Consider the following 16,156-nt stretch of genomic DNA (forward strand, 5'->3'; position numbering starts at 1 on the left):
GGATCCGACCAACCCAGGTCTCCCAAAAAATCTCTAAATTTACTATTTTCCTGTTTCCAATTGGAGTGGGGTTTCCATCTATCTAGAACTGCATCAATAACTTTATTAAAATCCCCCAAAACAATGGTTTGTGCCTCCGGAAAATCGGCAACAAATTCAGCCGCCTCTTTAATCACATCGTAGGAAAACGGGGGTGGTATGTATACTGAAAGGATGCACAACCTAAATCGGCCGACACGGCCTTCCAAAAATACATACCTTCCCTGCGGATCAGTTTTTGCTGACCCCAAAACAAAGGGACATCCTTTCTTAATTAAGATAGACACTCCCCGAGACGTGGACGTGAATGGGGCATGAAAGAGAGAGCCAAGCCAAGAACGCTTCAAAGCGGACAACCTATCCCCTACCAAATGCGTCTCCTGAAGACAAATTACTGTATATCCGCTTCGTACTTTTTAGTTTGATTTAACACTAAGGCGCGCTTAACTCTCTCATTCAGTCCCCCCTCACATTCCAACTCACTATCCGAATTCCCATTGAATTTCAAGAAAGATTATCCAACAGTAAGCATAAAGAAAACACTTAAACTGGGTGCGGCCTACATCACTTACACAACAACACAAATACACTCCCCACCCAACCTCCTCCCACCCTGTATGTCCTAGCCTAGGCATACCTTACCCGCCAATTCCCTTCCTCTTCTTGGGACTTTAAATCTCAACCACTTACCCCACCCCCTCCACTTCCCCCCGTATGAGAAAAGGAAAAAAAAAAAAATAGCCCAACATTATATCAGGTGTCCCCAGACCTCCAAGAACCCACCCAACCTCACTTCACTTATTCATTATGGCAGCTACTAACAAAACTTTAGGCAACTTTGTTCTTATTTGGCTAAGACTTGACGTTTTCCAGGTTTGGTAGAGTCCAGCCAGGCAGCCGCCTCAGCAGGCACAACAAAAAACTTTGTTTCTCCTTCATACACCACCCTCAAGGTCGAGGGGTACTGCATGTTGTATTTTAAGCCCAGTTCTCTCAAGCGGGATTTCACATCAAAGAACTTTGCCCTGTCACGCTGAACCTCAATAGGGAAGTCGGGAAAAATAGCGATTCTTTTTCCGTTATATATCAACTCTCCTTTTTCTCTAGAGAGCCTCAGCACTGTATCCCGGTCTTTGAAATGGAGTATCTTTGCAATCAAAGTCCGAGGCCTGGCCCCCGGTATTGGGGCACGCCCAGAAATTCGGTGTGCCCGTTCAATTGAGAACTGTGGTGAGAACACTTCTCTCCCGAATGTCTGCACCAACCAATCTTCCAAAAATTTTTCCACCTCCCTGCCTTCCGCACGCTCGTCAAAACCAATAAAGCGCACATTGTTGCGCCTTAACCTCCCCTCCATATCTGTTAATTTTGATCGAAGCCCGCGTATATCAGCAGTAATCGCTTTCACTTGGTTACTGAGGGGGGTAACACAATCCTCCAGGGCAGATATTCTACTTTCCACTTCTACCAGCCTAGTACAGGTTTTTTCCATATCTTGCTTTATTGAGGAAATGTCCACCTGCACCACGCCCAGCTGCTCAAGAAGTTTAGACTCACACTTTCCCACAGCATCCAATACTTGCTGTAAAGTAATCTCTGGGGGGGTCTGCACCTGCCCACCCTTGGCTGGAGAGGACGAGGGTGTGGCTGCATGAGATGAATTGCTCAGCTGCGATTGATTACGAGCAAACTTCTCCAATTTTGCCGCAGCAGAGCTTTGGCCAGTCTTGCCCATATTTGCGATTGTAATTGCGGCACAACAGCCAGATTATGAAAAGGAAAGTGAAGGAAAGGCGGCTGACTCCTAAAGGTACAGTGGCCCAGCACACCTACAAAAAATCTCTGCCAGAATAGTAGTCAATTCGAATTGCCGACACAATCCCCCTGCTTTCTCACCCCCTGCACCTCCTCTGTCAGGGCATTTAAGACAACAGGTGTACACTCCGTTAGGGGGTCACAGAGTATCAGAGCGTAGTCTATGTACACCCGTCGAAGATGTTCCAAGTAAAGCTCTATTGGGGAGTGGGCTACCGTCTCTGTCAGGAGTATTATATTACCACCTTGGCAAAAAAAGTCAAAAACAACCCGGTAAAAACCCGGGTACCTTGGAGGAGGTTAATCACCAAGCCTGCTGTATTATATCCAATTGATAATATATGTCCGCACACTCACACTGTTAGGCAATGTTAGTAACGCTGAGCCAAGATCCGTTGCTACCAACTGTTGTAGGTTTGTTAGTAGAGCCAAGTATACCGCAGGTATTGATAATTGGCAGCAACTGGTTAGCTGCTTCTACTCACTGTTAGATGACTTGCTCACTAATACAAGGACAGACCACCGGAACACTGTAGGTCACAGCCAAGGACAGCAACTCAGCTCAACTGACCACTCATGGCTTAGGCTTGATCCAATGCAGATCAGTAGCGTTCTGCTACTGCTCCCCTCCAGCCATCCACGGCGGACCCAGAAGCAGGAGTCTCCGACAGACCAGGCACAGCCAGCCGCATGGAGCCGGGCAGGACGTCGCCGGATGACGTCACACGCCGGATGCCGGGGGAGCTATGTGACAGACCAGGACGCAGCTCACAGCGCCGCCGCCACACCGCAGTCACGGCCAGGGACAGCAAAGATCTCTCGGAGTCCGCGGGACAGAGCACCAACGCAGTGAGTGGAGCGTGCAGCGGGGAAAGTCAAATCCTCAGGCGCCGCTGGGAGGAATCGGAGATTTGGGTCTTACCTGTTCTCTTACTTCGAGGACGTCAGGGGCCACAGGGCTAACGCTGGGTAGTGGAGTGGGAGAGAGAGAGAGCATTCCAGCACCAGAAAGGTTAAACTTCTTGATGCCTCCCACCAGGCAGCCAGGCTCATCCCATCCTCTACCCCACCTCCAGGCCAGGAAGATCAGTTTTTAACATGCCAAGGCAGGAGACAAGAGAGAAGGAAACACATATGAGGTCACTCAACACAGGAACCAATAACGAACATGTGCGAGTTCACTCAACGGAGGAACTATTAACTTCACCACAACTAAATCAGGCGTGGCGGGGGGATCCCTGTGGCCCCTGATGTCCTCGAAGAAAGATTTAGCAGGCAAGATATAAATCTCATTTTATTCTTTGGGACAAGTCAGGGGCCACAGTGCTAACTCTGGGATGTCGATGTCCAAAAGCAGCCACCTAAGGGTGGAGACGGACCTGTGCTGCAGCCAGTACACTCTGGCCAAAAGCCAAGTCCTGGGAGGCAAATGTATCACAGGAATAAAAGCGCAAGAAGGTATTTTTGGACGACCAAGCTGCTGCCTCACCACCCTGAACAACCCAATACGTGCCCGCAGACCTAGTGGAACGAGCACGGACCACCGCGTTCAAGTACCAAGTATGCCTGCCTGTTGACAGAGCAAAGCCAGCGGGCAATCGTCTGCCTACCTAGTAGCAGGCCATCCCCTTTTGAAACCCATAGAGCACAAAGAGTCTCCGGAAGGACTTCGTACGGTGCACATAAATACATAAGGCATGGACAACATCTAAAGAAGACTGAGCAGGAGAAGCATCCGGCCCCCAAAAGGCTGGGACCAAGATCACCTGGTTAATGTGAAACCTGGACACCACTTTAGGAAAGTGAAAAGCAAAATGTCGAAGGGCTAACCGACCGGAATGGAAGATTAGAAACAGAGACCCACAGGACAGAGCTGACAGGTCAGACACCCTCCTGGCCAAAGCAAACGCCAACAGAAAAATTGTCTTCCATGTGAGCCAACCAGAGTCCAGTGACCGCAAAGGCACAAACGGTGGGGCCTGAAGAGTAGCGAGTACCAGGGAAAGGTCCCATGGGGAAACCGGGACAAAAGGGAGGCTGGATATGCAGGATGCCCTGCATGAATGTGCAGACATCCGGCAACACTAACTTCCTATGGAACAAGATGGACACAGCCGAAACCTGTACCTTCAAAGAAGACAAGCGCAATCAGACCTCCAGGCCCTTCTGTAAGAAGGACAGAATCCTGTCCAATTGGTAAGCCCTGGGATTAAATCGGCAAGCACGACACCAGGAAAAGTAAGCCCGCCATATGCAAAGGTAAGCACCAGCTAAAGGTTTGCGTGCCCTGAGCATGGTCAAAATTAGTCTGGAGTTAAAGCCTCTGGCTCTTAAGAGGGAGGTCTCAACAGCCACCCCGTCAAAGCCAGATGCCCCAAGTCCAGGTGCAGACAGGGGACCTGAGAGAGCAGGTCTGGACGTAGAGGTAGACTGATCGGAGGGGTCACTGACAAGGCCTGCAGCTCCGAGAACCAGATCAGTCTGGGTCAACTGGGAGCCACAAGGATCAACGTGCCAACCTCCGCCTTCAACTTGTGGATCACTCTCAGGAGAAGCGAAATCGGAGGAAAGGCGTAAATCAGAGCAAATAGACACAGGGCTGACAGGGTGTCCACCATGCAAGCCCCTGAGTCACTAGACCTGGACCCATATAGGGTGACCTTGTTGTTGTTCTTGAACACCTCTGGATGAAGGGCCCATTCACCAGCATCCAGGGTCAGATGGCTCAGGAAGTCTGCTTACCAATTGAGGACCCCTGGGATAAAGATCGCTGAGAGAGTAGGGATCTTCTCCTCCTTCCATTGAAAGAAGCGGAAGGTCTCTGCCATGGCAGCACAACTGCCACTCCAATGGTTGATATAAGCTACAGTTGTTGCATTGTCCAACTGGACCTGCACTGGGCAACCTCGGAGCCAGGGATCCACTAAGCAAAGGGCCCGGAAGACTGCCCTCAGTTTGAGAACAATGATAGGTAGCTGGGTTTCTATTGAGTTCCATAGTCCCTGGAGGGATCACTGGCAAGTCACTGCCCCCTACCCATGGAGGCTGGCATCCGTGGTGAGGAGAGTCCACTGTTGGATCCAAAATGGTCTCCCCGCTGTAAAGTTCTGGCCTAGAAGCCACCAGGAGAGGGAGAGACACAGAGCTGGTGATAAGGCGATCAGCTGTGACCGGATGCTAGTGAGGATCTACTGTTGTAACATATGGGAGTGGAACTGTGCATATTCTGCCATGTCGAACGCTGATACCGTCGCACCTAAGGCCCTCATGCAAGCATGAATCAACACCTGTCTGAGTGAGAGAAGACCTCGTATGCGGGTCTGCAGTGTCCGGCGATGCTCCTCTGGCAGGGAGACCAGTTGATGCACTGTATCCAATTGGGTTTCCAGATGGATCATGGCCTGTGCGGGAACCATGGATAACTTGGGCCAACTGATGATCCAGCCGTGACTTTGCAAGACAATCACCACTATGGCCAGATGGTCCTTGAGAATCTCCGCAGACTGTGCCAGAATCAAAAGGTCCCCCAGGTGCGGATGCCCTGGTTGCGAAGTCTGCTGCTCATCACTGCCATGACCTTTGTAAAATACCTGAGGGGTGGTAGAAAGGCCGAGCCTGAAAGTGACAGTCTGAAGTGCAAACCGCAGAAACAGTTGCGGTTCCGGCCTGATGGGGATATGCAGACACAGATGGAGCAGCTCTCGTTTGAGCTGCTCCTGTTAGAATCGGCACCCCACCATCCTCCAACAGAAGAGGGCCCGCTCCTGTCCCTTCTCCCTGAAGCGGAGGAAAGCAGTCAATCCCCAGCGCCCTGACATTTTGCTGACTGGAACGCATGAGTGAGACGCTCGAGCGTCCCAATCCGCCAGCACAGCAAATCTGGCGATTGGATGCCATGTAATTTCCAGGCTCTAAGGCCAAGACTATGGATCGCAAGGTCTCCATCCGGAACTTTGGGACCCGAATGTACCTGTTAAGCGGTTTTAAGTTGAGGATGGGCCAGTAGGACATATTGGACTTCGAGACTAAAAAAAGACTGGCGAAGAATCCAGAGCCTCTCGGAGATGATGGGACCAGCACTATGACTACAGAGTGCAGTAGCTTCTGGATATACTGCTCCAGAGCCCTGGATTCTCCGGAGTCCTTTGGAGAACTTGTAGAAAAGAATGAGTTTGGTGGACAAAGCCAGAAGGTTGGGGAGAAGCCTTGGGAGACTACGTCCCAAACCCACGCGCGCCTATCATGGATGCCAACCAGACGTCTGAAAATCCCAACGGGTGGCCTCCCACCTTGGGATCCCTCAGGTGGAGGAACGCTCCATCATGCAGAGGGTTTGTCCTCTGGCTTAGGATCAGGGTGTCTAATGTCCCAGGGACACTTGCCCTTGGGTTTGAAGGATCTGGCAACCTGGGGCTGTGTCCTAGAAAAGGAATGTCCCCTACCTCTGGAAGACTGGAAGGTAGAATGGGGACATTGTGTCGGAGAGGACGGTAGGAAAGCTGCCTTAGAAGCTGCTACAGTACCTACTATCTTATCTAGTTCAGACCCAAACAGAAAGGAACATTCACAGGGAAGCGCCTCTAAGGCTTTTTTGGAGTCAGGGTCCGACTTCCAAAACCGCAGCCACAAAGATTGCCGTGCTGCGAGTGCCGAAGCCGACATTAGAGAGGTTAGGGTGGCCGCAGCAATAGCTGCCTCGCATAAATAGAGGGCAGCTTGATGTACCTTCTCAATAGTAGGTAGAAGGTTCTCCGCTGGCATACTCTTGCATGTGTCAGCCGCGAGAGCAGTTGCCCATTCAACCATGGCCTTAGTCACCCAGGCTGAAGCCAGGGTAGGTCTAGTTACGGCCCCTGCAGTAGTGTACAAGTTTGAGGAAGTTTTCCCAACTGATCAGCAGGGTCCTTGAGAAACACAGTAGAGATTGGGCAGCGTAGAGAATCTCACTAATTTAGCCACATGCGCGTCTACCTTAGTAGCGGTTTCCCACCTGACCCTATCCTCCTGAGGAAGGGGGTAAAGGGAGATAAACCGTCTAGGTAGGGTACCTCCCAGGCCTCCGAGAGGATACTCTAAGTTGTCAGACTTAGGAAACAAAGCCAGAGTCCTCTTAGTGTGTTCGAAGGTAGGGCCAGTGGATATAGGCCGCAAAGCTGGGTCCTCTATACTGAGGGCCTCTTTGACTGCTGTAACCAAATCATCCACATCAATGCGTGATGGGGTGTCCTTTTTGACTGAGGCGACCTCCACGTCAAAGGACACCGATCCCGCATATTCATCCTCCCAATCCAAGTTGGAGTCGGAATGAGATAGGGGCTGAGGAAAAGCTTTCCCTGCCTGGGGCCCCGCGTTTGTCAGGTTTGCCCTGTTGCCAGGTGTTTTGCAAGCCCTCAATGGAGGCGGATAATGCGATCACCCATGGCGGCTCCAACACCAGGGGGGGAACCAATCCAGCCAGGGATGAGGATGGCATTACAAGCTGCTGGGGCACTGCCGATGAGAGCTTATCTACCAGCTGCGCAATCATCTGAGTAAGTGATGTTGCCCAAGCAGGCTCCTGAGAGGAGGCTGTAGCTGTGGGCACCTGCGCATTGTAGCAGCTTGCGCATAAGCCGTCCTGGACATAGTCCTGGGGGGATAGGCCAGCATTACAGGAAGTGGCGGGAATCCCTTTAGGATGTGAGGCCTGTTTCCTGTGAGGAGAGGTACAAGGAGGACTGGCCCAGGCACTCTGGTGGCAAAGCAGTGGATCTCCAAGTGGCTTAGAAGCTCTCCGTGTCCTTGGCTACATGTAGCTGAGGGCGGGAAGGAGCAGTGGCAGGAATGCAGGGGCGGACTGGCCAGCCGGGAAACTGGGCCATTTTCCGGTGGGCCGGTACTGATTTGGCTGCTTTTTCCCCTGGCTGGGCTGCCGCTTCCCCCTGGCTGGACCTCAGACCGCGCTACCACAGTGGTGAGTGCCCGCGGCCAACAACTCCTGGCTGCCCAGTGCCCACAGTCAATAAGGCCGCGACTGTATTAAGGTGTTGCGATGGCCGCCGGTTGCTTTTGGGCGACGTCACCTGGGACTGAGCGGTTTCAGTGTGCATGGTGTTGGGCGTATGTGGCCACAGGCAGCGTGGCACCGAGTCACTGAAGCTGGGTAAGTGGCAGCCCACTGTGTATGTGTGTATATGTGATAAGGAATATCTGGAAGTGTAAAGTGTATGCACCACTGAGGCAGGGGTTGATGTGACTGATACGCTCTCTGTATTGCGTGTGTATAAATCAGCCACATGAGCCCCTGCCCCAGTGGTGCATACACGCTACACTTCCAGAGCTAATCTGTGCCAATATGCTGCCCAATATGAATGTATGCTATTATTTCATTTAGGACATTGGGATTCTCCATGCACCAATTTGTAGATTTAACACAATGTAAAATAGACAAATGAAGACAACTTACCACCGGCAATCCATGACAGTCCCACCCAAACCTTCTCTCCACATAATATCCACTCTGGTGAGCAAATCGGGTGACAATATCCTTAATGGTTCCAGCCAGAATGTGCCCATAATGAGGAAGCCCAGTGGCAAAGGGTGGTCCGTCATAGAACGTATACCTGGGGAAGAGAAAGCATGGGATAAATGCCAGTGTAGGAGACACAATCAGCTACACACCACTCAGGACAAATAGTACAGGACACGCAGCTACAGCGTACCGCACTCAGGACACGCAGCTACAGCGTACCGCACTCAGGACACGCAGCTACAGCGTACCGCACTCAGGACACGCAGCTACAGCGTACCGCACTCAGGACACGCAGCTACAGCGTACCGCACTCAGGACACGCAGCTACAGCGTACCGCACTCAGGACACGCAGCTACAGCGTACCGCACTCAGGACACGCAGCTACAGCGTACCGCACTCAGGACACGCAGCTACAGCGTACCGCACTCAGGACACGCAGCTACAGCGTACCGCACTCAGGACACGCAGCTACAGCGTACCGCACTCAGGACACGCAGCTACAGCGTACCGCACTCAGGACACGCAGCTACAGCGTACCGCACTCAGGACACGCAGCTACAGCGTACCGCACTCAGGACACGCAGCTACAGCGTACCGCACTCAGGACACGCAGCTACAGCGTACCGCACTCAGGACACGCAGCTACAGCGTACCGCACTCAGGACACGCAGCTACAGCGTACAGCACTCAGGACACGCAGCTACAGCGTACAGCACTCAGGACAGGCAGCTACAGCGTACAGCACTCAGGACACGCAGCTACAGCGTACAGCACTCAGGACACGCAGCTACAGCGTACAGCACTCAGGACACGCAGCTACAGCGTACAGCACTCAGGACACGCAGCTACAGCGTACAGCACTCAGGACACGCAGCTACAGCGTACAGCACTCAGGACACGCAGCTACAAGCACTAGTACAGGACACAGCTACAGCGTACAGCACTCAGGACACGCAGCTACAAGCACTAGTACAGGACACAGCTACAGTGTACAGCACTCAGGGCACGTAGCTACTAGTACAGGACACAGCTACAGTGTACAGCAATCAGGGCACGTAGCTACAAGCACTAGTACAGGACACAGCTACAGCGTACAGCACTCAGGACACGTAGCTACAAGCACTAGTACAGGACACAGCTACAGTGTACAGCACTCAGGATACGTAGCGACAAGCACTAGTACAGGATACACAGCTACAGTGTACAGCACTCAGGGCACGTAGCTACAAGCACTAGTACAGGACACAGCTACAGCTTACAGCACTCAGGGCACGTAGCTACAAGCACTAGTACAGCACACAGCTACAGTGTACAGCACTCAGGGCACGTAGCTACAAGCACTAGTACAGGACACAGCTACAGTGTACAGCACTCAGGGCACGTAGCTACAAGCACTAGTACAGGATACACAGCTACAGTGTACAGCACTCAGGACACGTAGCTACAAGCACTAGTACAGGACACAGCTACAGTGTACAGCACTCAGGATACGTAGCGACAAGCACTAGTACAGGATACACAGCTACAGTGTACAGCACTAAGGGCACGTAGCTACAAGCACTAGTACAGGACACAGCTACAGCACTCAGGGCACGTAGCTACAAGCACTAGTACAGCACACAGCTACAGTATACAGCACTCAGGGCACGTAGCTACAAGCACTAGTACAGGACACAGCTACAGTGTACAGCACTCAGGGCACGTAGCTACAAGCACTGGTACGGGAGAGACAGCTACAGTGTACAGCACTCAGGACACGTAGCTACAAGCACTAGTACAGGATACACAGCTACAGTGTACAGCACTCAGGACACGTAGCTACAAGCACTAGTACAGGACACAGCTACAGCGTACAGCACTCAGGACACGTAGCTACAAGCACTAGTACAGGACACAGCTACAGTGTACAGCACTCAGGACACGTAGCTACAGTGTACAGCACTCAGGACACGTAGCTACAAGCACTAGTACAGGACACAGCTACAGTGTACAGCACTCAGGACACGCAGCTACAAGCACTAGTACAGGACATAGCTACAGCGTACAGCACTCAGGACACGTAGCTACAAGCACTAGTACAGGGCACAGCTACAGCGTACAGCACTCAGGACACGTAGCTACAAGCACTAGTACAGGGCACAGCTACAGCGTACAGCACGTAGCTACGAGCACTGGTACGGGAGAGACAGCATACAGCACATGTTGACAATAGCTTTCTGTGCAGTATCGAAGTGCGTCAGTGAGACATAAATAGCGCTTCCTGAGCAGTAGCGGACTTACTCAACACCACTCCTGACATGAATGATGGGTCTCACCTGGGCTTATTCTTGGATTGCTTCAGACATTCCTGAAAACAGTCCAGTGATTTCCAGAGCTGCAAGATCTTCTCTTCCTCCGCCGGGAAATTCACCACGTCTGGCACCTGCTCAGCCATCATGGACGCTGCTCAGAATGATACATAGAATATTACACAGTTAGACATAATACACTGTGGTCTCCCATGTACTGAGTAAGTGTGTGGGTATTGGGTAGTGAGTAATTACACATTAGTGACAATGCGCTTCCTGACCCATGTGATTTCAACTGCCAGAGAGGGAGGAACAATGTTCTCCCACGGAATTTTTTCCAGCCCGGGTGGCATCAAGTAGCCGCCAGATGGGGGGGGTCTTCGCAATAAAATGTTTAAATTAAGATCATATTGATTTAAACTTGAGATTTTTATATATTAATTACAGGTGTATTTCTTTATCAGCTCTCAGCTCCCAAATACTTGCCCACACTGGGTAGCACAATTAATTTTAATTAGCTTTCCAGATACTGGCCCATACTGGGTTGCACAAGCTTTTCACAAATACTGACTGCCCCTACAAATGTTCCTCAGATAGTTAAACAAGTATTTGCCCCCACTTGCCAGCTAAGGTTTATCAGCTCCTGTGAGGATATAAAGACAAGAGAGTGGAGGCTGAACTACAACTCTGTAATATTCTCAAGCGTCTGTTCCCACCCGGACCGCGCACATCTTCTTTAAATACAGTGGTGATCTCTGCCCTCCATCACTCACAGTGTACAAGTTCCCGGATGCTGAAAGGAGCGCTACAGATCATGTGACTGAAGGTGACATCACATCCGGCTTCCCTATCTGCCAGAACAGGTTAACGTTGGAGAGGTTGCCGGGTGAACAACAGGAGACCTGCACAATAGTGACTAGAACTTGGCGGGCCCCAAAGCAAAACTTTGAAAGCGCCTCCCTCCCCGCCATTGTTACTATAGTGCCCCTTAGAGGTGACAAAGGGTGTTTGGATAAGAGAGAGAGAAAAATAAGAGAGAGCGTATCCAGCATCTACCATCTCCACTGTCAGCTACCACTATAGAGGGCCTGGTATGTATCTAGTGACCATAGGGGGAGTAGCCAACATCAGGCAAGTGACACATGCATCTCAGCAGGTAGTACTCAGGTTCCAGCATGTGGGCTAGAGGAGACAACCGTGGTTCTAGATGCCATGTGATAGGAGTCTAGTGGTGGCGATTATCTCCACCCACTGCCTAGTGGGTGGAGTCGGGGTACTTGTGTATTTGCAGGGCGTACACTTAGCTATTTGCTTAGTGGGCTATTCTGCGTAGTGAAATCACATCGCATCTTAAGGGACGTTTTCGTGCCGTGCGATGCGATCTCACTAGTTAATTTATTCACTGCACCATGGCCGCGGATCACATTGCATGCGATTTTGCGTGCAATGCGATGTAGCACAACACCCCCAGTATACATGTCTATGCAATGCAATGGGATTTAGCACACCCCCACTATCCACGTCACCCTGAAGCGAGGGGACGCGGAACGCATCCTCCCGACCATTTAATACGCCCACTATCCACATCGGCGTGGAGTTGATTATATAAAGTGTGGCGAGCGCAGCGAGCCACCAAGCCCCGCGAGGGGACACGGAAGCTCACAGACTTCGGCGGGGCCAGGTCCGCCCCCTTGTACGATGGAGGAAGCCGGGCACACTTCCTTTGGTGACGCGGCGGCCCGGGCACGCCTCACTTTGAAGACGCGGCGGCCCGGGCACGCCTCCCTTTGGTGACGCGGCGGCCCGGGCACGCCTCCCTTTGGTGACGCGGCGGCCCGGGCACGCCTCCCTTTGGTGACGCGGCGGCCCGGGCAAGCCTCCCTTTGGTGACGCGGCGGCCCGGGCAAGCCTCCCTTTGGTGACGCGGCGGCCCGGGCAAGCCTCCCTTTGGTGACGCGGCGGCCCGGGCAAGCCTCCCTTTGGTGACGCGGTGGCCCGGGCAAGCCTCCTTTGGTGACGCGGCGGCCCGGGCACGCCTACAACGATGACGCGGCGGCCCGGGCACGCCTACAACGATGACGTCGGCGGGCCCGGTCCGCCCCCATCGCGTACAGCGGCGCTCTGCCCCAAAAAATTCCTAGGGGGAACACTAAGGAACTGCATGGGTTTTCAAAGATGGCGGGTGCTAGAATGAACACTAAATCCCCTATTGGCCAGGTCCTGTAAGGCCATAGAAACCCGTTACCTGTTGACCTGTTATAGCTCTGCACATATTTTACAGAGATAGAACAACAGTCCTAGGACCTTGATTAGCTCCCCACAACTATGTATAACAAGGATGAGGCAACTGTACACGGGCCACATGGTCCCAAAGCTACAGAATGAATGGTGTGGCAGTCGGACAACTTGTATTGTGAGGGCACCAGACCAAGTTCAACATTGCATTGGGAGTGCCGTACATCTGGACACACACAATTTTATATATATCCTTTAGCCATGTGTATAAAGTGGGGAGACTATATTACAGGGGATGAGATGCGGGTCAGGGTACGCCAGTATATGCAGAAAGGGGCAAGGGAAAGGGGTAGGGTATGTCAGTATAGGGTACCATTGATGGTAAGTGGCCAATGTTGAATACTTTTGCCATCGATGTGGGAGTACCAGATAGTTTCCCTACATCGATGGCAAAGGAGAAAATGTTTCCTTTTTTTTCCCTCAAGGTGCCTGGATCACAGAGCATAGCACCGCCCCCCAATACCCAGAAGTCCCACCCACGAGTACTGGTTGGCCCACGGGCCATTCAGTCACATATAATGGCTGACCATCGATAGTTAAAACTATCGATGGTTATCCATGAAATAGTTTGCCACTATCGATGGCTGGGTGCAGAATCGCCATCAATGGCAACCATCGATGGCATCTGCACTGATGGCCATCCCTAGTATAGGGGAGAGGGGCAGTATAGTGTGAGAGGGGCAGGTTACGGCAGTATATGGGGAGAGGGGCAGTATATGGTGAGAGGGGCAGGTTACGACAGTATATGGGGAGAGGGGCAGGTTACGGTGAGAGGGGCAGGTTACGACAGTATATGGGGAGAGGGGCAGGTTACAACAGTATATGGGGAGAAGGGCAAGTATATGGGGATAGGGGCACGTTACAACAGTATATGGGGAGAAGGGCAGTATAGGGAAGTGTGTCAGGGTACGGCAATATATGCAGAAAGGGGCAGGGTACAGCAGTGCATGTCATACCCCTTTTACACCAGAGCCACGACCCGGATTATTGCCGCTCCAGTCCGGGCCAGGGCTTGGTGTAAAATGGCAAAAAAAATAATAACCCGGGTCCTGTTACCCGGTGTCCGACCCGGCAAATGTTCATGGTCAGACACGGGGATTCCCCGGAGTAAGGGGCCGTGTAAATGTGTAACCCGGGTCATCCGACCCATGGACCCATTTCCTCCAATCAGGGAGCACCAACCTCCAGACCGCAGCACCCTGAGGTCAGTCCGGAGGTTGGGCAGGGGCTGCGTACAGCCTCCGCTGCTGTCTGCGGTACTATGCAGACAGCAGAGGTGAATGGATGCCTGTGTGCAGCATCCATTCACCTCATGGACGGAGGCCGGGGGCAGCCCAGCAGCTTACCTGGGTTCTGGGCTTGCCCCCAGCATGTCGGTCGTTGTTGCGGGGGTGACGGTCGGCGGGTTTCCCGGTGCTTGGAGATAATGTCATCTCCAAGCGCCGACTCAGGGCGCGAATTCACCGGCATCCCCTACCTGGCATAATACCGGGGGACGCCGGTGTAAAAGGGAACTGCCAGGTCGCATCCGGGTCCGAAAACGCGGGTGCAACCTGGCAGTTTTGGTGTAAAAGAGGTATTAGTGTATAGGGGAGAGGGGCAGGGTATGGCAGTATAGGGGAAAGGGGCAGGGTATAGGAGCAGCGCATGGCAGTGTATAGGGGAGAGGGGCAGGGTATAGGAGACGGGCAGGGAATGGCAGTATAGTAGAGAGGGGCAGGGTATGGTAGTATAGGGGAGAGGGGCAGTGTATGGCAGCCTCTGGGAGAGGGGCAGTGTATGGCAGCATAAGGGAGAGGGACAGTGTATGGCAGCCTAGGGGAGAGGGGCAGTGTATGGCAGTACAGGGGCGAGGGGCAGTGTATGGCATACAGGGGAGAGGGGCAGTGTATGGCATACAGGGGAGAGGGGCAGTGTATGGCCGCCTAGGGGAGAGGGGCAGTGTATGGTAATATAGGGGAGAGGGGCAGTGTATGGCAGCCTAGGGGAGAGGGGCAGTGTATGGTAATACAGGGGCAGTGTATGGCAGCACAGGGGAGAGGGGCAGTGTATGGCAGCACAGGGGAGAGGGGCAGTGTATGGCATACAGGGGAGAGGGGCAGTGTATGGCCGCCTAGGGGAGAGGGGCAGTGTATGGTAATATAGGGGAGAGGGGCAGTGTATGGCAGCCTAGGGGAGAGGGGCAGTGTATGGTAATATAGGGGAGAGGGGCAGTGTATGGCAGCCTAAGGGAGAGGGGCAGTGTATGGCAATACAGGGGCAGTGTATGGCAGCACAGGGGAGAGGGGCAGTGTATGGCAGCACAGGGGAGAGGGGCAGTGTATGGCAGCACAGGGGAGAGGGACAGTGTATGGCAGCACAGGGGAGAGGGACAGCGTATGACAGCATAGGGGAGAGGGGCAGCGTATGGCAGTATAGGGGAGAGGGACAGCGTATGACAGCATAGGGGAGAGGGGCAGCGTATGGCAGTATAGGGGAGAGGGGCAGTGTATGGCAGCACAGGGGAGAGGGGCAGTGTATGGCAGCACAGGGGAGAGGGGCAGTGTATGACAGCACAGGGGAGAGGGGCAGTGTATGGCAGCCTAGGGGAGAGGGACAGTGTATGACAGCATAGGGGAGAGGGGCAGTGTATGGCAGTATAGGGGAGAGGGGCAGTGTATGGTAGTATAGGAGAGAGGGGCAGTGTATGGCAGCCTAGGGGAGAGGGGCAGTGTATGGCAGCCTAGGGGAGAGGGGCAGTGTATGGCAGCACAGGGGAGAGGGGCAGTGTATGGTAGTATAGGGGAGAGGGGCAGTGTATGGCAGCCTAGGGGAGAGGGGCAGTGTATGGCAGTACAGGGGAGAGGGGCAGTGTATGGTAGTATAGGGGAGAGGGGCAGTGTATGGCAGCCTAGGGGAGAGGGGCAGTGTATGGCAGTACAGGAGAGAGGGGCAGTGTATGGCAGCCTAGGGGAGAGGGGCAGTGTATTGGGGAGAAATGTAGTGTATGTATATATCACGTAGGTAGAGGCCGGGTAGCCGGTACCGGCACATGAAGGGGCAGGACGCCATCTCTCACCTGTAGCTACCGGCAGATGGTGGCTCTCAGATACAGCAGATCTGATGTAAGAAGGAGACAGCATGAGAGGAAGCGGAAGACTGAGAATGACTGACAAAGTGTCAACCAATCAAAGCGGGGTAATACCGTCACATGATTGGCTGATGTGT

General features: G+C 52.9%; 1 protein-coding gene across 1 annotated transcript in view; it reads right to left on the reverse strand.

Annotated features, from left to right (window-relative positions):
* The window catches only part of IARS1 (isoleucyl-tRNA synthetase 1), an 84,743-nt gene extending 68,587 nt beyond the window's left edge, over window positions 1-16,156 (reverse strand). The window contains exons 1-3 of the mRNA XM_083155904.1: window positions 16,008-16,156; window positions 10,682-10,808; window positions 8,300-8,456 (exon numbers count right to left, since the gene is read on the reverse strand). Coding sequence (XP_083012030.1) covers window positions 8,300-8,456; window positions 10,682-10,808; window positions 16,008-16,071 — 348 coding nt within the window. The 5' untranslated portion in view covers window positions 16,072-16,156. The remainder of the gene's footprint in view (window positions 1-8,299; window positions 8,457-10,681; window positions 10,809-16,007) is intronic.

Source organism: Crinia signifera, chromosome 8, assembly GCF_055691185.1.
Source record: "Crinia signifera chromosome 8, ASM5569118v1, whole genome shotgun sequence".
Classification (NCBI taxonomy): domain Eukaryota; kingdom Metazoa; phylum Chordata; class Amphibia; order Anura; family Myobatrachidae; genus Crinia; species Crinia signifera.